The sequence below is a fragment of the Haemaphysalis longicornis genome, unplaced genomic scaffold (genome assembly GCF_048455015.1).
Source record: "Haemaphysalis longicornis isolate Haplotype H1 unplaced genomic scaffold, Haemaphysalis longicornis Haplotype H1 scaffold_4, whole genome shotgun sequence".
Lineage (NCBI taxonomy): Eukaryota > Metazoa > Arthropoda > Arachnida > Ixodida > Ixodidae > Haemaphysalis > Haemaphysalis longicornis.
In genome coordinates, this window is record NW_027526361.1 from 121,324,602 (window position 1) to 121,346,805 (window position 22,204).

The following is a 22,204-nucleotide window of genomic DNA, read 5'->3' on the forward strand; positions in this document are numbered from 1 at the left end:
AATCGCGCTTCTCGTAACACGGAGTGCAATCGGTCAGCTGCTAGCTTAATGATTTTGGTAATGTCACTATAAGAAACTGGTCTTCGGTATGCTCTGAAGCCAAACCAGTTCGTCGAAGAAGCATTTACGCACATTCGGCAAACATCATTTGCAAGCTTTCCTCTCGTGGAAAAAAACATGACGAGCAACCATTCACCAAACCGATACCGACGCGAAATTTCCGTCTGCGCGTCCGCTGACATCAATCGGCTCATGAGAGATGGAGAGAGATAAAAACTTTTATTGACACCACTGGCCTAAGGAGCTGCCAGAAATTATCGACAAGTCGCTTCACATGCTTAAAACATTACTGAAAATTGCGTTGTACAGAACAAAAAAAATTCGCTGTAAAGCAACAGCGGAAATTTTTTTGGTTCACCCTGCAGCTTTTTTTATGATGATAGCGCTTGCTTCTTCATAACTTAGATTGCATAAAAAATGTCCTTACATTCCGTCCGCTGGGAAGCGGAAAAATTTCGCTGTGCTATTCCTCCCCGAGTTGTCGCGCCACACAGCAGCGCAACACGCCTTGCGTCCTTCTCTCAGTATCTCTGACATTTTGTGCCCGTTCGCACTCACAGACACCATAAGTTTCGCCTTTGTGCCATACTACAAAACTCCTACACGCGCACACAGTGAAAGCGGCAGGAGCAGACAAACAGGGTTGCAGCAGAAGAGATAAGAGCGAAAGCGCCACCCGTCAGCGCAACGAATGAAGCGACTAAACAAGTAAATAAGGTGTCAAAAAAGGAAATAGCCAAGAACACATTTTATTTCTACACATAATAGCATCACTTTGCTTTATTGCTGCGTATGTTGGAAAGATAAAGCTACACATGCAAAAGTTGCTGAATTATCGCTTGACTACCAGCGTCAAGGCGACGCTTTATTTCCAATACCGAAACTAGCTGGTATGTCCGCCCCCTGACTGCACTGCTGTTTTCTGCCAGCTATCTTGCTGTCATCGACACGCCCACTTCTGTTCACATCGGCAGCGGCAGTGGTGTGGTGCGGTTTGGCTAAGGGCTGTTGTGTCGCCTATCGCAGGTTGGTGCTTTTTTTCATTCGAACTTTTGTTTATGTTCTGCTCCCGCCGCTGCCGAGCTTGCAACACTGTGTTTTGCTGTATACCTTGCCACTTGCATTTCGCTGTAGCGATAAATATCTGCAGCATGCTCTAAAAGGTTCTCAGCTCAAGGTCGCTTTATGCAGTGCGCAACGTGTGACTGTTACTTCACCTCGGAAAATGTTCAGGGGTGACTGAAGCGGCGGCTAAAAACAAAGCTGAACCATTCTTTCGGTCATGGCAGCGACTTAGAAGTGTGGGTAACACGGAGGAAAAGCAAACCTCATATATCCAGTGGCTCAGTGGCTAAGGCGTTGCGCTACTGAGCACGATATCGCGGGTTCGATTCCCGGCAGCGGCGGCCACTTGTCTGATGGAGGCGAAAAGCAAAAACGCCCATGTGTACGAGATTTCGGCGCACGTTAAAGATCCCCAGGTGTTCGAAATTAATCCGTAGCCCTCCACTACGGTGCGCCTCATCGCCTGCGTTGCGTCGGCGCGTTAAACCTTAAAATCAATCAAAAACTTCATATATCCATCAAATCTTGCCCGCGGTAAATGCCAAAGTTATCTAGATAAGCTAGATAACCTTGCAGAAAAGGTTGATGGCACTGAGCAGGCTGTCTCGTTAGTCAGGCAAATATGATGAAGTGCTGCAAGCTAGCACCAGATACGATGCAGAGCTGAAGGAACTCCTCAAGCGACTTGAAGCTGTGGAAGCCCATGAGGGTACTGCTGAGGTTCAGAAGCTCAGACTTGAGGTGAATGACCTGGAATGGCGAAGTAGACGCCACAACTTGGTGTTCAGCTTTCTGCGAATTAATGGTGTTCAGTTTTCTGCAAATTATGACCTGATTTCCAAAATCATCGTTGTTGGACGTACAGTCGTCAAAACGCTAGTCTGTAACGCGCTAGCGGCGTGCTCCGGTTTACGCGGGAGACATCCAGTGATAACGCTTTCTTTGTTTAGTAACGAGAGACCGCAGGACGTTCCAACAGCGTAGGTTTGTTGAGAAAGGAAAAGCAGAAAAACTAGATGATTATAGTCGCACGCTCCACGAGGCAAGGCTTCTTCTTCCTCACTTCTATTGTGCCTTGTACGGGAGATCCGCTGATGATCTTCAACAGGTTGAGACCGGGAGAATCTGAGCATGCCCGACCCGCGTCAGGGCGATGGCTGCTTCCCTTGTCGCTGTGCACGTCGCCTTCGCTTCCGTACCTTCTTTCGCCGTACGCCCGTGTGTGCGTGATTTTGGCACACGTCAAGGATCCCCAGGTGGTCAAAATTAATCCGGAGCCCTCCACTACGGCGCGCCTCATCGCCTGCGTTGCGTCGGCGCGTTAAACCCTGCAATCAATCAATCCTTCTTTCGCTGTGAGAAGCGCTGCCGGGCCGGGAAACAATAGTGGAGACTAGCGATGGTTATAGTACAGCGTTGGCCTCATTTACTTATGTGCAAAGCTTAATTTTTTCGGCGCCCTACGCAGTTTAGACAGTTTTTCTTCCTGTATGTGAGAAAACGGACAACAATCGCCAAAAACGCATCGCTGCTGGTGTTCTAAAGTGACTAGATATCGGTCCGTGATCGCTTGCACAGTGCATTAACTATTGTGGCGTTAGCCCGCCACCAGTGTCGTGAAAGGCCGAGGACAGAAACCGGATAGTGGTGCACGCGGTATTCATGCAGCGTAATGGCAGAACGATATACTCAATGAACAGCTGTGCGCCTAAGCTAATGCAGACGAAAATCTTGCACAGCTCGTGGTAAGGCGGGTAATCTCAGCTTTTGTTTGCCGGCCCGGCAGCGCAGGCATGCAGCGCTTATTACGGTCAAGGAAAAGGTGGAAGCCAAGCTGACGGGCGCTGCCAGGAGGGACACAGCCACCGCGCTGATACGGACTACGCGTGCTCACATTCTAGCTATCCCAAAACAGGCGTTATCACTGGTTGTCTCCCGCGCAGTCCGGAACACGCCGCTCGAGCGTTATAGACAGCTTTTTGCCGACTGTACGGTAGGACTTGCCAACCTGAACATGAATGAATTATAGGGCTTACATAGGCAACCGTCAAAACCAGGAAACGTCCCGGGAATACTCATCAGTTTCGCTCAGCTGCAGCAGAAAGAAAACTGGCTCCAGGAATGCAAAAAGTTGGGATACTTACAAAGTGTCGGTCACTGATAACCCTACCCAGCGTAATAGGCATCTGCTCTTCACTGCTAATAAATGGGCAAAAGAAAATGGATTTGAATACGCTTGGCTCAGCAATGGAAAATTGCTTGTGCGAAAAGCTAGTAAAGAAACCATACATGTCATCCGTGTGGAAAGTGACCTGGCAAAGATTGTCTCGTAAATTCGTTTATTGTAGAAATCAACCCGAAACCGATATGAACGGTCACTCTAAACAAAGTGACTTGAATGAGTACTCTGCAAAAAATCAGCAGTATCAATTTTGCATATTAATATAACATCTACCAGAGGCAAAAACGCAGTATCCGATGAGTTCTTAAATGAATTTCGTTTCAATTACACAGCAATTATGATCACCGAAACCTGTCTCCACGATCGCGAATGTTTTGTTGTCAACAAATATAAATCTTTTTGCATGAACCGAACCGATCGACGAAAGAGACCTCTGGCACGTGCCTGGAAAAACTCTCACGGCAGTCGCCTCTCATTGGCTAAGAACGCTACCCGGAGATTCTATGGGATAAATATTCCCTAAAAAGCCGTGTTTGCAGGTGGCCTTCTAGCGCTGTGGTAGAGTACTTGGTATTAAACCAGAAGGCTCAGGTTCGGGTCCGACATCGCGTTGTTTTTTTTTAGCTTTCGGAATTTGGCGTTCATCGTGATTTTGTTAATGCTTTCTTTTCCTTTGGTTTTTACTGTATCAAGAGATCGACGCACAGTACTTCTAAAATGGGTTCAACTACGTTTAATATAAATTGTGTTCTGTGTCGTTGGTCTGGGTTAGATTAAGTTTGTCGCAGTTGGGCTGGATTTGGGTAGGTTATGACGCATTGGATTAGGTTATGTTAGGTTCGGTGAGGTTATGTTACGTTAGGTTACGTTGAGACGTAATATTATTCCGCAAATTTTAGACCAGCCAGCTTTTAGGGAAACTGCGGTGAGAATTTTCCGGCAATTCTCACGGCTGCCGTTAGGTAAGACGCAGCCAAAAGAAAATGCTCGCACCTTTAGGGGGAGCAGAAAAGCCCGCGGTGTGGTGTGTATAAAAGCAATCGTAATGCTTGCTGTAAATGGGACCTTTGTTTTGATGTGAAATACCAATCGATTGATTGATTGATTGATTGATTGATTGATTGATTGATTGTAGGGTTTTAACGCGCCGACGCAACGCAGGCGATGAGGCGCGCCGTAGTGGAGGGCTCCGGATTAATTTCGACCACCTGGGGATCTTTAACGTGCGCCGAAATCTCGTCCACACGGGCGTTTTTGCTTTTCGCCTCCATCAGAAAAGCACCAATCGATTAAAGGACTAGTTTGTAGAGCGCATGCCACGGAGGCGTTGAAAGAGAGAGTCGACCAGACCACGTAGCAAGGCCGGTTTATTCCGAACGCCGTGGGGTCTCTATCTACTGATGCCAGAGGCGCACGAGCCCTCCGGCGGGTGAGCGCGCTCGTCGGCCTGCGTCACGCTGCTGCCTATGGCACTGTGGCTTGCCACTACAACTTATTATGCTTGCATGATATATACATATATATATATATATATATATATATATATATATATATATATATATATATATATATATATATATATATATATATATATATATATATATATATATATATATATATATATATATATATATATATATATATATATAAATAGCGAATCAGAATAGGAAATGAGGGGCTCGTTGAAAATAAGACAGAAATCAGGATTGGCAGTCAGGAAAACCTCGGAAAGCAAAGGGGAGAATGTAGGTGTTCAAGATAAAGAATTTGGAAAATAAGAAAGTGGAGAAAAAATGCCCGTCAGGTGGGATCCGAACCCACGACCTCCAGAATACCGGTCGTGTCAGAATACCGGTTTTGTTTCCTGCGCTTGAAGCGCAGGAAACAAAAACACCTGAACATAAATACCCCAGAAAGTGGAGGCTAAACTAGCCCCGCCGGTAGCGTAGTGGTTATCGCACTAGACCGGTATTCTGGAGGTCGTGGGTTCGGATCCCACCTGGCGGGCATTTTTTCTCCACTTTCTTATTTTCCAAATTCTTTATCTTGACCAACTACATTTTCCCCTTTGCTTCCCGAGGTTTTCCTGACTGCCAATTCTGATTTCTGTATATATATATATATAATATAGCATTTGCCTAAACGTGACTTAGTCTGTTCCCTAATTGACGATAACAAATCTAATATTCTTGTTTTCACTGAAACATGGCTTAATCCTGACATAACTGACGATGAAATCCTACCACATACCCAGTCTTACAATACATATCGCAAAGATCGAAGTGGAAAAAGAGGCGGAGGTGTTCTTCTCGGCATTAGGAAATCCTTAACATCCTTTCTTGTCAACTCAAATTCATCTCTTGAAATTGTGTGGGTTTCAGTAATAATAAATACAACGAAACTACTAATCGGTGTTTGCTACCGTCCGCCTGTCGCCAGCGCAGCTTTCATTTCCGAACTACGCAGTAGTTTAGCCACAGCTGTTCACCTCTGTCCCGCGCATTCTGTTTATTTGTCCGGTGATTTAAACTTCCCCCTCATAAATTGGGATAAACTTTCATCAACTTGTCGAACATCAGTTGAATTTATTAACCTCGCCTTAGATTATAACTTGTTTCAGATAATTCACGAACCCACCCGCGGTATAACATTCTCGACCTTTTACTCACCAGCGCTCCCGAAACAATCGGAACCGTATCACACCTAAAAGGCTTTAGTGATCACGATTTACTTCAAGTAGACATAAATGTTCCATTACCTTTTACAGGCACCACAAAGATAATACGCGACTATCATAAAGCTAACTTCTTAAAAATAAACGAGGAACTTGAAATATTTTTGAGTGACACGCTGCTGCCCTCTTTCAATAACTGCTCTGTGGAAGATAACTGGGTTTCTTTCAAGAATAAAATGTCTGCTCTAATTAACCAATATATCCCTTTGATCTCGATAACTAATGACAAAGCCAATCCTTGGTTCACTAAAGCTCTTCGGAAGCTTAGGAACAAAAAGAAACGTCTGTACAATACAGCCAAACGTATAAACAGTGCTTCTGCATGGGAAAGGTACAAGCTATGCTTAAAAACCTACTGTTCTGCCATTACTGAAGCTAGAAATAAATACTTTTCCAAAGATTTACCTTCTCTTCTTCAAACCAATCCAAAAAAGTTCTGGCAAGTAATGTCCCCAGACCGCAACGCAAACCAAATATCTTTATATAGTGAATCCAACGCCCCTCTTTCAGATAAGGATTGTACCTCTGCCTTTAGTGCATTTTTTTCATCGGTTTTCACCAGAGAGGATCACGCCAATTTACCTAACGTCGTTTATCATGACTGGCAATACATGAAAAGTATTGATGTCACAGTGGAAGGCGTAGCATGCATCATCAACAATCTAAAATTATCTTCTTCAGCTGGTGTTGATAACATCTGTTCCAAAATGTCAAAAAACACCATATCTGTGTCTAGTATTATTCTGTGTATGATATTCAAGCAGTCCTTATCCTCTGGACAGTTGCCCAGTGACTGGAAAATAGGCAAAGTGATCCCCGTTTTTAAATCTGGAAATAGAAATAACCCGGAAAATTACCGCCCCATTTCATTGACCTGCATTTGCTGCAAGATTATCGAACATATAATAGCTTCCCGTGTTTTCAATCACCTCGAGTCAAATCATTTCTTTTTTCATAATCAACATGGTTTTAGGAAAAGCTTATCATGTGAAACACAATTACTTGAATTCACAACTGACCTGCACTTCAACATGAACAATAACCTACAGACTGACTGCACTTTTCTCGACTTCTCCAAAGCTTTTGATCGTGTTGCCCATTGTCGCCTTATTACTAAATTAACCGCTCTTCGCCTAGACTCCTTCACGCTATCGTGGCTTAGAAATTTTCTTTCCAATTGTCATCAGTTCACAATAGTTAACAATATTGCTTCATCTCCAACATACGTTACATCAGGTGTGCCCCAGGGCAGCGTCCTGGGCCCTTTGCTCTTCCTTATATACATTAACGATTTGCCACTAAATATTTCCTCTCATATTCGCATATTTGCCGACGATTGCATTATTTATAGACCAGTTAACTGTACTGATGACCACCAAGTGCTTCAAAACGATCTCAGCCTAATTTGCCATTGGTGTAACACTTGGCTAATGTCTCTAAATGTGTCAAAATGTCAAGTAATTTCGTTTAGCCGTAAGCGCGTCAACTCACATTTTTCCTACAATATCAATCACAATGAACTGTTGCATACCATTTCCTATAAATATTTAGGCGTTCATCTAACCGAAAACCTCTCATGGTCATCCCATGTTACAGCCATATGTGCCAAAGCATCAAAAACATTAGGCTATTTACGTCGTAATCTTAGTAATTCACCTTCGCATATTCGTAAATTAGCCTATCAGACATTTGTTCGACCACAACTCGAGTACGCATCATCTATTTGGTCACCGCATCCTAACTATCTAATCGACATGATCGAATCGGTCCAAAATAGAGCCGCCTGTTTCATCTCCCGTGATTACAGCCACCATTCCAGCGTAACACAAATGAAGCTTGATCTTTCCCTCCAGCCTCTAGTGCTTCGCCGCGATATCGCCCTTTTATCATTGCTCCACAAATATGTTTATAACTGCACTCGTTCCACATTACCTATCCAAATCGCATCAAACACGTCCCGAAGATTAAATAACCATTTAATTTTTTCTCGTATGTATGGTTCCACACATGCATTTAACTTTTCCGCGCTTCCTGTGGCCATTCGCCTATGGAATAGCCTTCCTGATAGCATTGCTGCAGAAAATAATCGGGAAAAATTTCGTATTCTTCTACACGAGCACTTGCAGAGCAGCACATATAATTAGGCATCATCTTGTTTCCTTCACTGGGCAAGGTTTTCGAAGTGCTGCGGTTTTTTCAATTTAATCTTTTTTTCCCTTACCTTCAGCTTTTTTCTGTGCGTGTCATGTGCACGCTATCTGTCGCAAATATGTTAATGCTTTTTTTGCATTTTCTGTCGTCAAATGTTATTGCGAGATTTGCATCTTTCATTTGATGTGGTTTGTGTGCTCTGAACATTGTAGTACTTTTTGCGTTATTGCCCTGCAATGTACATATGCGTTTTTTTTTTCTCTCTTGTTTTTCTCTGATTTTGCCTTGTGTGTACTGACGCTTTTAGTTCTTTACAATCTTTTTTGCCGAGTGTTGGCTGCTTGCACCTTCTGTAATTTTCATGTACCCCCCTTACTCAATGCCCCCGGGCCTGTAAGGTATTTTAAATAAATAAATAAATAAATAAATATCCTTGAGGAAAAAGGGGTCCTGTAACAACCAAGAGCAAAACCACAAATCTCCTAGTGAAGTTTGCATTGAGTTTGAGGTCTTAACCAATATGTCATCACACAGTTCTTCATTATAGAAAACATGTATCTAGATACTTTTGTGCCTTCATTTTTAGGAGAACCTTTTATATCACTTCAAAAGCTGCGACTCCCGGACAACTTCTGACATGCTGCTGAAGAGCCCACGCATCGCAATCATCTTCGTTGCATTGGCCGCAATGGGAACAGGTTTCTGCGGAGGCCCAATTCAAGAGTTTTTCCAGGTACGTGCCATAGGTCTCTAGCATAACCAGAAGCGTATATTACAGGTCACTTCATTGATGAAACGGCACTCACATGCTCAAATTTCTTCTGATACCTCACCGCGATGTGATACCCACATGGAAGGCTACTCGGGTTGCTCTTACAACTCCCCCGGGTTAAAAGACAACAAAAAAATGAAGGAAGCTCACACTAACATGTAAGATTCGAAGGTAGCGAAGCTGTATGCAACCTTCACGACGGTTTAAGTCCCCGATTGCAGCCGTCTTGCTTCTTCTTCGCTGCCGCAACGACCTTTACTCCATCATTGGTGCTATAAGTGTGAGCTTTTTTCATATATTTTTTTGAAGTGATAATCATTGGACATCCCCTTGCAGGGGTGCACGTTTTCACGTCTTTCTCGTCCCGAGCAGGTGTTGCCACGATTACAGCGATCGCTGGAGTTTTTCTTTTTTTTTTTTTGCAAGCCTTGGCCAATCTTCCTAAGTGGGTATGCCGGGATTCACGAACGTGAGCAGGGGACGCTGTGGGGTCGCCGCGAACACACGAGCGCTGTGCATTTTCTTGGTTTTCTTAACCGCCGAGTGGTCGCCGCGAGGCCCGCAGTCACGTGCAGGCGCTCGGCAGTTTCTTGGTATTTGTAACTGCGGACACGAAAAATCACGATTTTCTAAACAGCTTCGCTGTTAAAAACACAGCCGCCTTGTCGTTCAAGCGATCCTTCCCGCTTGTCCTACGTGTGCTGCGCGTTACAGTTAGGGGGGTAAATTTTCCTACCCTCAACCATTCCAAGTAGATCACGCAGTAAATTACTTCAGTGTGACGAGCACCACTTCCAAAAATTTTCATCGGTGTGAGGCGTATAACCACCGTTTCCATCGACCTTGGCTCCTCTAACCACCTGGAAAATAGAAAAATACTGAGAATTAGAGTTTACTATATGCGGAGTCGCAAAAGGATGTTTGGGATTTGGGTTGAGTGCAAGTACCAAGACTGATTACAGCGTCAGTAGCTACAATGTGAAAATTTATGAATACAGATCGCGGTGAAAAAGAAATTTTCCGCAATAATAACCTGTTCCCAAAGCACCAGAACTACTGCCCAAAAAGGGCAATTTTCCTGGTCCTGGCAAACTCGAGGTTATACCTCTCGCACATATTGTATCATTGCGTTTTATATTCGTTTTTTTCTTTTGAAAGCATGCTTTAGTAGTGCGACACAGCAGTGGCGTAGCCAGAAACGTTTTTCGGGGGGTATTATATGCCGGCGGTAAGAAAAACACACAGATCCTGATCCGCCCCTCCCCTCCAAAAAATTCTCATTTTTTGGCTTTAAAAACCGACATCTTTCTTACTCTTGTTTTGACATTACAATATACATATTGGGTGTGCGTATAGCGCAGGAAAACAAAAAGGGCATAAAGTTTGGGGAGAAGACCTGCGGCCCCCGCAAAATTAAAGAGGTGTGTTCTTACATCGAATCCCCCCCTCTGGCTACGCCCACAGTAAGCACCTATTAACACAGTGTTAGCTATTACCAGTGAACGAGTACAGCCGCAGGAGACTGATACTTCCTCAGAATCAGCAGGAATCACGTCTGTGTCTTGTCACAATCGCAGCTGATAGACCAGGCAAATGTCACCACGTACCAGTGCTTCCGCAACGGAACCACTTTCGAGCCAGCAGAGGCGCTGGGCGTAAGAGTCCTCTGGGTCGGCCAGCCTTCCGACAAAAACAAGGCCGTCGGTTATGTCACCTTCACGGAACCCGGTCAGCCTCAAGAAACAACGTGCGTACAAATGTTTTTTTCTAGTTTTACTCTGCCCAGAAACACCTTTCGTTATTGCGTGGGTGCGTTGCCAAAGAGAAAGAACTATGATTTAGTGACGTTAGGGATTAGCCTATGCACCTGTTTGTCCAGTCATTTGTCGTTTTTGCCTTTGTAGCTTGGGGCTCAACTCTTCAAGCATACGTTAGCTTATCGTATGGTCCAATGCGGCGTCTGAGTATGGATGTATTTGGGCGAAGATGTGGGCGACAACGTTACATGCACACTGTTGGTTGTTTGGTTATCATTTACAAGATCCAACCATGTGAAATGAAGGAAACTCGGAAGCAACGAAAATTCTGGTTACACACAAATATGTGCCACATCTGGCGCAAGCTAGATTCAGATATTTGTATGCGGAGAATACCTGGGCAAAGAAGGGAAGAGCTTTTGGCGTCACCTTTCCAGCGCCGTTCTTCCTCAGCTGTTTTAAGTTCCCGAAGTAGAGTACACTCTTGAGAAAAGCATTTCTGCCATAAGAGCACGAACACAAAGTTAGGACGCGGTCGAACCGGCAAACAGGCAAAAAATATGAAAACGGTAGAAGGAACACCAAAGCCTCGATTAATTTCAAAGATCACACTGTTCCAAGGCGTTCCTTCAAAACGTTGTTCAATGGTAAACGATGCTTCACTTACTTATCAATTATTGATTAAAGCCGATATTTCTTGCTCTTGTTTCTCTTCAATTTTTACACGACCGGATAGGTTTCGTACATCACTCAAGTCATTTTGCGGAAGAAAGTTGCTGCCGTCTGGGAGAAACAGTAAAAAGTAGTCGCGCAAACAGCGTGCACGGCAGCTGACTGTGCGACCCGTCGTTTATCCGGGTGCGCCAGTAATTTCACACTTTTGCCGCCGGTTGGTATAAATATAAATACGGAAAGAGAAAAAAGAAATTGCTCTTGCGTTCATTCGCGTTATCTCTAATGGTACCTACGACTACGAGAAATATTGGACTTAAATTGAAAGTGAAGCAGATCTTCCCAGCAGTTCCAGTAGGAACCTGTTTCATTGTGCTTAAAGGGAATCTGCAACACTTCCGATAAACGATTTCACTCTTTCCTTCACGTCTCTTAGTACTGCGACAGCTATAGTTATCGCCAGCATGCACTGCGCGATTTTCTTGTCGCCGCAGATACCCCTTCCGTTTCTGCTTGGCTTTTGTGGCTTCCTTTCTTAAAGGAGCCATGAAGACAAAATACAAGATGAGTTTATTAAAAAGGCGGCTTAGACCCGATAACAATGATACCAATATCATCGCAATCTTCGAACAAATAACGGAGATAATAAAGAAAACGTGTGAAGCAGTCGCGACCCCCTAGCCAATTTCCCGCAACTTTTCTATGACGTCACGGAACCTTGTTTGTGCGATTGGCGGCCGCCTAACTGACCTGTCGCGACGGCACATGACTGGACGTCTGTAATAGGGCCTCTAGTTCCATTTGACCGCATCACTTGAATGCTAACGTGCAGTTAACGCACTGAAAATTGTTTTATTGTTGGCCCGTATGACGTCATTTTTGCTCATAACACGTCACTGTTGCGGAAGATTTGAAAGTTTTTTAAATACTTCTTGCTTTTTTTTCGTTAAAAAACATCTTTTGTGCCTGTAATGGAGCTGAGTGAGATACGGAATCCTAGTGCTTTCAAATTAAACGAAGTTGTGTTTTCTCTTCATGGCTACTTTAAGTTGCTACAAAATGCGTTCATTGCTGCAACTGAAGGAAAACCGGCCAAGAGCCGCTACATCGCTGTAATGGTGTAATTCGAGCGGTAGAAGAATGCCAAGATCACGAAAGAGAGAAAACCCTTTTGAGGCAGTTTCTAAGTTATGTGATGGGCATATAGAGCAGTCATTTTTTGCCTGAGGTACTTCGTGACCCCCTAGTCGAAGCACTGGCTGTGTTAGTTGACTACGTTCTGCAAGCATTTAAGAATACGAAATAAGTTCAAAAAAGTGTTAAAGGCCCTTTAAAGCGTTGAGCAAACGGCGTACGAAATTGTAGCTGCATAGACGTGTTTTAGCAGATGTATAGGTGGCTCCAGCAGGCAGGTCTGTTCAATTTGTAATGGAAATGAACTTTTTACTATCTCGCACAGATTGGCGGTGAATGCAGAGTACATAGAAGGATCACAACATGCTCTTCTTGGTAAGTCGCCGTATTAATTAGCGTTCTCGCTGGGCTGCCGGGATTTAGGTGATATTGCCGCCCCAATTATGTACACTTCGTGCCGTATTGGTGTTGTTGCGGATCTGGTAGCATGACCGGTGATGGCGTCCGTTGGTCGGGAGTTGGGGCAAGCATTGGGGCCGAGTAGGGCGAAGAAAGTTTATGTACAGAAATTCGCATGGCGTTTGACTGAGTGAACAGGGTCCTGCGCTCCTGCGCGCGCGAAATTAAATAACCACGTTCGGTACGCCCCCATTTCACCCTTTCTCCCGCTGCTTTCAGGAACGCACCAATAATGAAAATCCGTGGCACTGAACTTGACGTCCACACACTCACTGAGAGAAGGCACTTTCCCTCTCGCACCGGTCAGCGTCAGGTTGAATTTCGAGGTGCAATCTTCGAGGTTAAAGCGACAGGAGGACGCCTGGCAATCCGATAATCCGGCGTCGGGTGCTCGTTGAGATGCGGCGTTTCGGACCCTCAACAAAGGGGCCCCACGGTGCGCGGCTCGCAGCTGAAAAGAAAGGGCCACTGCGATTACAGCGAAAAGTGCAATACCACGCGCCGTCTTTGTCAATCCCTCCGTGCAACATTCTAGGTCGTTGTGACTGGACTGGCCAGCGGGTGCTGAAAGCGGCTTCTATCCACCAACAGCGTCTTTAGCCGCCCTGTCATTGCATACAACGCCGGGTCGTTCCCCGTCGATGAAGGGGGGGGGGGGGGTACTGGCGAAAACCGGACGATGGAAGGATTGGGTGATTGAACCCGATAAAATTGCGGACGGTTGTCGCAATACCAGTACGCCGATAATAACAGTGTGTACAGGAGAAAAGAAATTCGGCATAGTTTTCTTGTGGGCTCGTTACAAAACTCTACTTAATTTCTCGCATTTTCTGTGGAAACTTTCGTGCTCCTTGATGCTGTCATCATGGTCTCGATAGGAGACTGGAAACACACTAAGAAAACAGGTGCGTTGCCAAATGTTTACAGTAAAATTGCTTTTGACTGGTTGGTTGAGCGTAACTACCGGAAAAACAAGGCAGAGGGAACGAGGCCTAAAATATTACGTGGCAAACACGGCATCTGGATGTGTGAGTATTGGAGTGTCAGCGTTTGTGACTGTCACGTCTGAAGTCTTCGTTCCAGCTGTCCCGTTTTTGTTTTTGTTTTGTTTTTTTCTAACGACTTTTTGCTGAGTATCCCTATAGGAACGCTAATGACTTGTATCTCCAAAAGGGATTTATGATATTGAATAATAGTGTCAGTGTATATCTTTCTTCAACCCCCGCCCAGAATCTCGCCGCGTCTCAACCATAGGAAAACCAATCGCACACATTCAGTGCCGCACATCATCGATGAAAGATTCTTTTTTCCCTCACGCAATAACCCTCTGGAATACCCTCCCCGACAGTATTGTTTCGTCCGCCGACCGCACGACTTTTCGCGAGAAACTAACAATGCATCTGACCTAAATGATTTTTGGTAAAATGACTTGCTAGTTGAAACATGTTAGTAACAAACTTTTAGTGACCCATGCTATATGATGCTTATTACTTATGTATATTGCTCTTTTATTTCCAGTCTACGATTCTGATTATTTTCCGCTTGCTTGTTTCCTTTCTGAGCGATGTTCTTCTTCCCTTTCTTCGTCTTTTCTTCCTTTTTTCGGCATTTCGTGTGAGCGTCCCTCATATATTGTTTGCCTCCGCCTTATGTAATGCCTCCGGGCCCTTAAGGCTTCAATAAATGACAATGAAAATAACAAAGAAAAGCAAAAAAACGAAAATGAACCCAAATGAAATCCAAAGTAGTTCAATTTGGAAAAATGTGGCAATCGTCGTTTGTGAAAGAAACTAACAAAAATAAAAAAAATAAAAAAAACTCAAAATAAGTAATGAAATCATGCAATCACAACTTCAATCACGAAAAGCAACGCAACTTGGACCAAAAACCAGTGCTGCAGGCTCTTGAAAAATTCTCCGGCCGATAGGACTACAGTTTCATTACGGTACGAGCCAAGAGCGCATTTCAGAGTCTCTCAAATATGAATGTGACGTGATGGATGTAACGGGACGTAACTGTGGCAGATACAAGAGCGGAGTATCCCTCGAGTAAAGCCGAATAATAGATCTAGCGCCTATACCCGCCGCGGTGGCTCAGTGGCTAAGGCGTTGCGCTGCTGAGCACGAGGTCGCGGGTTCGATTCCCGGCCGCGGCGGCCGCTTTTCTGATGGAGGCGAAAAGCAAAAACGCCCGTGTGTGCGAGATTTCGGCGCACGTTAAATATCCCCAGGCGGTCAAAATTAATCCGGAGCCCTCCACTACGGCGCGCCTCATCGCCTGCGTTGCGTCGGTGCGTTAAACCCTACAATCAATCAAGATCTAGCGCCTATAACCGCTGTGTTGCTAACGGAAGGTAACTGTTCTAGTACCGTTTGTTCTCTGGCATCACTTGAACCAGCATGCAATAACTGGGTGGTGGGCCATTTTCGGGGCAGGTGCCGATTGTACAAATAACTTTCCAAGCGATAATTTAGACTGCGGTTGGTGGCATACCTCACACTGTGATGTAAAGTTCAGCATTCTAAGTTTTGTTAATTCTTCGTTCCCATGCCTGCACAGGACAAGACATTAATCTATATCAACTACTGCCTCCTGTCAACGGTACAGCCTACTTCTTCAAACAAGGTAGGAAAATGAAAGCGGTCTAAAAAATGTTTCACTGGTGGTAACACCGTACAGTCGGCAAAAACGCTCGAGCGGCGTGCTCCGGACTGCACGGGACACACCTAGTGATAACGCCTGGTTTGAGACCGGTAGAATGTGAGCATGCGCGGCCCGTATCAGCGCGATGACTGCGTCCCTCCTCGCTGTGCCCGTCGCATTGGGTTCCACACTTTCTTTGACCGTAATAAGCCCTGCATGCCTGCGCTGCCGGGCCTGAAAACAAAAGCGGAGGTTACCCGCCTTACCACGCGCTGTGCAAGATTTTCGTCTGCATTAGCTTAGGCGCACAGCTGTTGATTGAGTATATCGTTCTGCCATTACGCTGCGTGAGTACCGCGTGCACCACTATCCGGTTTCTGCGCTCGGCTTTGCACGGCACTGCCGACGGGCTAACGACACAATACTTAATGCACTGTGCAAGCGATCATGGACCGATATCTAGACACTCTAGAACACCGGCAGCGATGCGTTTTTGGCGATTGTTTTTAGTTTTCTCGTATACGGAAAAAACATCTGTCTAAACTGCTTGGGGTGCTGCTTAAATTTGGCGTTGCACGTAGTTAAACGCAGTAAACGCTGCACAACCAATCGCTAATCTTCATTTCTGTTTCCCAGCCCGGTAGCGCCGGCAGCGCTTCTCACGGCGAAAGAAGGTGCGTAAGCCAAGGCGACGGGCACGGCGGCACGGGAAACAGCCGTCGAGTTGATGCGGGTCGCGCCGGCTCACATTCTACGGGTCTCAAACAAGCGTTATCACTAGATGTCTCCCGCGCAGTCCGGAGCACGCCGCTTGCGCGTTATAGACAAGCGTTTTGCCGGCTGTACAGTTTACGGTTTTGTATTCGTAGCTGGTCAAACTATAAAGCGTCCGCAGTAATATGTTGCATGAAACAAGCAATCCGGTCAATTCCCCCTCCCGTTGAGCAACTGAGGTGTATTTTAAAGCTTTTACTCCCTTGAGATTCCTATTTTTGTAAGTTTAATTGGATCTGTGAAACGAGAAGAAATCATCTGGTGAAGTTAACAAAATTTTCTCGCACAGGAACTAAGCGATGGCAATTACTGAAGTTCCCACAAAATTTTCAAAAATTTTCCAAAAACGTTTTTAGCTACATAAGCTCACTTGACATAAAAAAAAAACATAGGAATCACGACAGCCATACGTACAGCCTATGGTTTGCTCCGAACGTGAAGCCAGAGCAAAGGCCTGTTCGTGCAATCACGTTAAAAGTGTGCCTATTGTCCTAGACAATATCAGCGCTGTTTACACGACCAGTTTTAAAAAGGAAAATCGCTAAACTGCCGCAATTTCTGCGAAGAGAATGTTTGAAACCAACCTGAGTGGTTGCCTTGCGGTTACAAAGGAAGGAAGAAAATCAAGAAATGCGCATTTTAAGTAAAATTCTCCTTATCCCGGGTGTTTTCAAGTGGATTCAGACGGAATTGTCCCTTCCCAAGGTAATGGTGCAGGCGTATGTTACCGCAGATCAAGTGTATTGTTCCACGATAACGTACCAGGCTGAGGTCCTTTCGAAAGAACCGGTAGAACGTAGCAGTTGGCTGGTCAGGAACCGGGGACACGGTCTGAAGTTGATTTGTATCATTTTCTCAACTTACCGCACCTGTATTGAAGAGTTCCTCAGACTAGGTGTACCACCAGATATTTCTGGTATATTATAAACCTCGGCCAGTACCCGTTCAAGGCCTGCCCTGAACCGAAAATGTGGGTTATCATCCACAAACGCTCGCCCCGTTCCCTAGCGAGGCCGCCATCGTGATGGGTTCCTGTGATGCTCTGCCGGGCGGTGGTTTCTCGCTCGAAGCGCGAAAGAGATCCGAAGGTTCTGCCTCCACTTTGGCCGGTTGCTCACAATTACATCCCCACACAGATTGAATGACTCGCAGGCGTTCGGGCGTTTTTATAAACGTCCTTCGGTGTAATCACTGCCGTGAGGCTTAAGTGTGATGAATGCATCACCGTGTAGCCTTAAAGGGGCACTGACACAAAAATTTTGCATCTTGTTTTTTTTTGTTGCGATAAGTAGCTAGTGACCTACTTATAACCTGTAGAAACCTCATTTGCTTCAGCGTGCGACGGTTGTTTAATTAGTCATTTTCAATGCGGCCAGTCGCAGTTTCGGTTTCAGCGAGTGCCGCGAAACGATGGATTTTGTGATTTTGTGTGAACAAAGCTGACCACGTGACCGTCGGAGGGAAATCACAGAGCAGAGCCGCCGTAGCACTGTCGAATCCGCATCGACGGCAGTTTCTGCGAATGCCCCCACGTACTGATCTCGTGAGGCGCTTAATTAAAAAGCGACCGTGGATGTGACGCAGGCGCTGCGAGTGCAAATGCTACCGCGGCTAAAGAACGACGCGCGACGCTCGAGACGGTGGGTGGCAAGACGCGCGCTGGGGGCAGCTGGCCGGTCTGCCTACAGGTCCGCCTACAGATGTGTTCGGCTCAGCACTGCGGCGGATATTCGAGTGCCGCTCTCGTAAGCGGTGCAGATGACCATTTTTAATGCAACCCGCCATCGCATCATTAACTCCTTTTTCATGTAAGCCACCATGGTCGGGACTTGGGGACAATTTCGTGCAGCGGTAACAAGCTATCACTCGAGCTACTTGCGCCGGCCTGGGCCACTTCGCGGCCGTGGCCGCCGCCTGCACAGCGACCGTGCGGCTAGATCAGTGAGCTTTTCGTGCCTCCGGCGCGTTTTCGCATCCAATGGTAATAAACAGTAATAGAAACAGAGTGCCTGGAATCGCTGTAGAACTTTGGTCGCGGCCAGCTGCCCGATTAGCTGACGAAAGCCTCCGCCGCCAACGATCGGGTCGTTCGTTCTCGAGAGCAGAAGCTCCGCCCTCCGGCCCTCCGATTGGAGCGGCGAGCCGGGCGAGCCGGCTAAAAACGCCGGTAGTGCGGAAGCGGCGAACACAAACTCGTGACGTGTTTGGATGTTGTTTATTTACAATTGCGCGTGGTCCTCTGCTGGCTGCTCGGTTGCGTTTCGCACACTTCAAAATTGATTTTAAATATGTTCTAGGCTGTATTCGCCGCTGATATTTTGCAGATGATGTACATGTGTTCCCACCAATCTATCTCCGAAGTTATCTCGCCTTCAAAATTTTGTGTCAGTGCCCCTTTAAATTGTCTGGGACAATGGCGCTGAGGACATGTAGTGTGTATATTCACACATCTTCATTCGTCGGATCGGCATCCGCGGCGAAAACCTGCGACTTCGCTATATGTCTGTCCCTGCCTAGCTGATTGCACCAATTCTTCTCTGTGTGTGAAGCCTCCGCGGAAGTGGGTCACAGCACGAAGTGGCAAGGGGGATGGAGGGAGTAGAAGGTGGTGGGAGGGAGGAAGGATGCCAGCGGCGGGATGTGATGTGGAGAGAATGGTGATGATAGTGAAAAGGTGGTGGGGAGAGTTTGTTGGAGAGAAGGGTTAAAAGATGGTGGGTGTGGGTGCGGTGTCCCACTCAACTAAACTTGCACAGCTTACTAATGATCTCCCAAAGATCCCCGTGGATCCAGATTGCACCATGTGGTAAGTGCACACGCGCAATAACGCTTGTCTTGACGTCTTACTATACATTTTCAAAGCAAACTTAGGTCGGCTCAACGGGCCATAGAGCGCAGAATGATTGGCGTAACATTAAAGGAGAGGAAACGATATTCCTGGATCAGAGAACAAACTAGAGTATAGGGGATACCATACTTCAAATAAAAAGAAGTGGACTTTGGATGGCCACGTAGTTAGACGAAAAGACAATTCGGTGGACCACCAGCGTAACGGAATGGATGCCGAGAGTCCGGCCTATAAGAAGGGGAAGGCAAGTAAACTCGATGGAGGGACAAAATAAGAAAATTCTGAGGCAAAGAAGGGACTCGAGTCGCGCAGGACAGGAGCGGTTGGAGGTCGTCCTGCAGTGGACTTAAAAGGCTGACCATTACTTTTTTTTTGGTAGGCCTACTTGAAAGCTGCAGGTAGGACAGTGCCTACGTCCAGTCATCAAGTAGGGTCAAAGTCACTCGTTACATACTCACTACCACCTGTAAAATTCCAAGCGCATTTGCGTATATAATTATGCACCAATGGATAAAGTACCCCTCCCTCCTTTTTCAGCATTGCAGAGTATTCATACAAAATTATTTAAGCAAGGCTAACCGAGTGACCGTTTCAACATTTCTTAATTGTTCCTGAAGCATTACTTAAACAGCATCCTACTATATTTCAGCACAAAAGGCGGTTTTTGACCCTTGCGACGTGTCTTTCATTGTTTCGGACTTTTTTCTCTTTAAGAGAGGGAGAGAGAGTGAATATTTACCAGTCAAAAAAAGATGTTGGCGTAATGGGCCTTGCCCCGTGAAAGGCCATCCCTACTCCGGGATTCTTTGGCTTCGACAGGCCGTCCTCGCTCGGGTCACGAGGATGAGCTGGGTGTCCGGGCCTGGGCTGAAAATTATTTGCTAACTTTGTGGACAATAAGGGTGTGTTTTACTTGTGCTTCACCAAACGAAAATAGTGGCTTCTACTCAGACGGTCACTCGTTTTCTGCTTGTAAACGATACTGACATACCCAACTTCTTCCTCGTGTTTTGCAGTGAACGTTACCGACGGAAGCACGGTATTCAAGATTTACGACACCGAAGAGACCTGCGTAAACGCGGAGGCTCTGCACGACTCTATTTGTACAATGGAATATGTGAGGTTGTGCAATGGAATATGTGAAATCCAAACGACGTTCCCCATGCGATAAAAAACAGCCTTCCACTACTCTTTGGTGGATAATTTCTCCACATTGGTGGATAATTTCATTGAATTCTCTATGGTGACTGTCGATATTGATCAAATAAAGACACATGCACATAATTTTCTAACAATTATTTCTGAATTAATTCTAGCGTAATATGTCGCGAGGAAGCTTCGATAAAACAAGAGTTGCAGTCGTTTTCTGTTTTAACATATTCCCTCCATTGACGGTCATGCATTGACAGCGTATGGGAATTCTGAAACGTTTAGCTGTGAACCCATTATGACAACTGAATAAAACTACGTACTCACAGAGCCGTCTTAACAAGCGATCCCTTTCCATACAATACAAGCAGCCCAAAACTGCTCCGGCTATAAACATTGGATGGGCAAATAAAATACGGAGCTGCTTGGGGTGCTCAGAACTGCTCTGAGCAGAGAAAAAAAAAAGCAAGAGTTAGAGCCGTCCTCTGTAACCATACTCGCTCCGTAGACCGCTGTGAATTGACAGTGGAGGGAAATTCTGAAAACGTTTACAACTTAACTCCGAACTAACGATGGCAAGTGAATGAAACTCGTCGTAATGATAGGGTAGCAGCCAATTTTAGTATAATTTTTCCCATTGTGACTATACAATATTGATAGCTACAGAGAATTTTATTACACCAGCACTAGAGTAAGCACGTGCGTTTCTTTGTCGACGCGACCTGATATACGCGCGCAGTTTTGGTCGACCTACCACAAGACAGCTTCTCTGCAAAACACCACATGCCACGGCTATTTCCCCACTCTAAAACTTTAATTCGGTTCGCAGCTTTACAGTTAATTTTGCCTAAGCTCTGTTTTTCACACGTGGGACAAGATATCGCCCATTTCATCTGTTATCTTTAATGAGATCAGGACATGTTCTGGGCTGTGTTGCGCATGCGCAGTTGCATACTCCTGTCGACTGCGCCAATAATAGGGCCGATAGCACAGCTCACTGATCAAATGGCAGCTCTCAAGGCGAAAAAGCTAAAGGTCTATAGATAACAGATTGTTGTCACGACCGTGTCAGTCATGACTGCGATTAGGCGGGAAGGTGGGACCACTTGCTGCTAAAATGGCGCAACCATGCGTCGAAATGGGAATTTCTGCGGCTTACCGGGATATGAAACTTAAGTTGATAATCCACGCCCGATGATAGATACGAAAAAGGAGAAAATAGCTCATGTTTCCGAAATGTCTCATTGTTTAGGAAAAGTGCTAATGTCATTTCGGGCACTGTAAGGTTGGCTCCAAAAAGCAAGGAAAAAACGCTCGTATGTCGATACTTCGGCGCAGGTAAGAGATCCCCAGGTGGAAAAAATTAATCCGGAGCCCTCCACTACGACGCGCCTCATAGCCGAGGTGAAGCTTTGGCGCGTTAACCCCACAACCAATCAACTAATTTAAGAGCGCTGTTAGTCGCGGGTGGAACGGACGTAGAAGAGAAACCCGACAACAGTACAAGACCCCGGTACGTCATGCTCTGGTGTACAAAGGGCAACCCTGGCGAGCAGGAATACACACGACAACAGGGCGTCGATATCATCAGTGGGCACGCCCACGACGTCGGACTCACCTCCTCAAACGAGAAATCAGATTATGTAGTTGTATTGGACAACAGAACCAAGACAAAATAACCAATATCGCAATCTCATAACTCTGACATTAAACAATTGACCCATCCCTGGCCGTAGCCACATCAACGTCCTCGGCTTCATCCTCCAACAAGACGCTAAATGCGCAGAATGGGTCAAATCCATCA

At 45.7% G+C, this 22,204-nt stretch overlaps 1 protein-coding gene across 2 annotated transcripts; it reads left to right on the forward strand.

Annotated features, from left to right (window-relative positions):
• Positions 1-927: 927 nt before the first annotated feature.
• Positions 928-20,724, forward strand: LOC144179349 (uncharacterized). 2 transcript variants are annotated; one of them, XM_077707667.1, is made up of 6 exons: positions 928-1,086; positions 8,779-8,925; positions 10,542-10,711; positions 12,853-12,902; positions 15,546-15,611; positions 20,268-20,724. In XM_077707667.1, exons 2-6 carry the CDS (start codon positions 8,830-8,832, stop codon positions 20,420-20,422), a joined length of 537 nt encoding a protein of 178 aa, XP_077563793.1. In that variant the 5' UTR covers positions 928-1,086; positions 8,779-8,829; the 3' UTR covers positions 20,423-20,724. The 2 variants fall into 2 exon arrangements, with proteins under 2 accessions (XP_077563793.1, XP_077563794.1); XM_077707668.1 differs by lacking the exon at positions 15,546-15,611.
• The last annotated feature ends 1,480 nt before the right edge of the window (positions 20,725-22,204 follow it).

What these genes read in the sequence shown, in the direction of transcription:
- LOC144179349 (XM_077707667.1), top strand. Translation starts at nt 8,830, where the DNA reads ATGCTGCTGAAGAGCCCACGCATCGCAATCATCTTCGTTGCATTGGCC. An exon ending in CAATTCAAGAGTTTTTCCAG is followed by an intron (nt 8,926 to 10,541) that starts GTACGTGCCATA and finishes TCACAATCGCAG; the next exon opens with CTGATAGACCAGGCAAATGT. An exon ending in AGCCTACTTCTTCAAACAAG is followed by an intron (nt 15,612 to 20,267) that starts GTAGGAAAATGA and finishes CGTGTTTTGCAG; the next exon opens with TGAACGTTACCGACGGAAGC.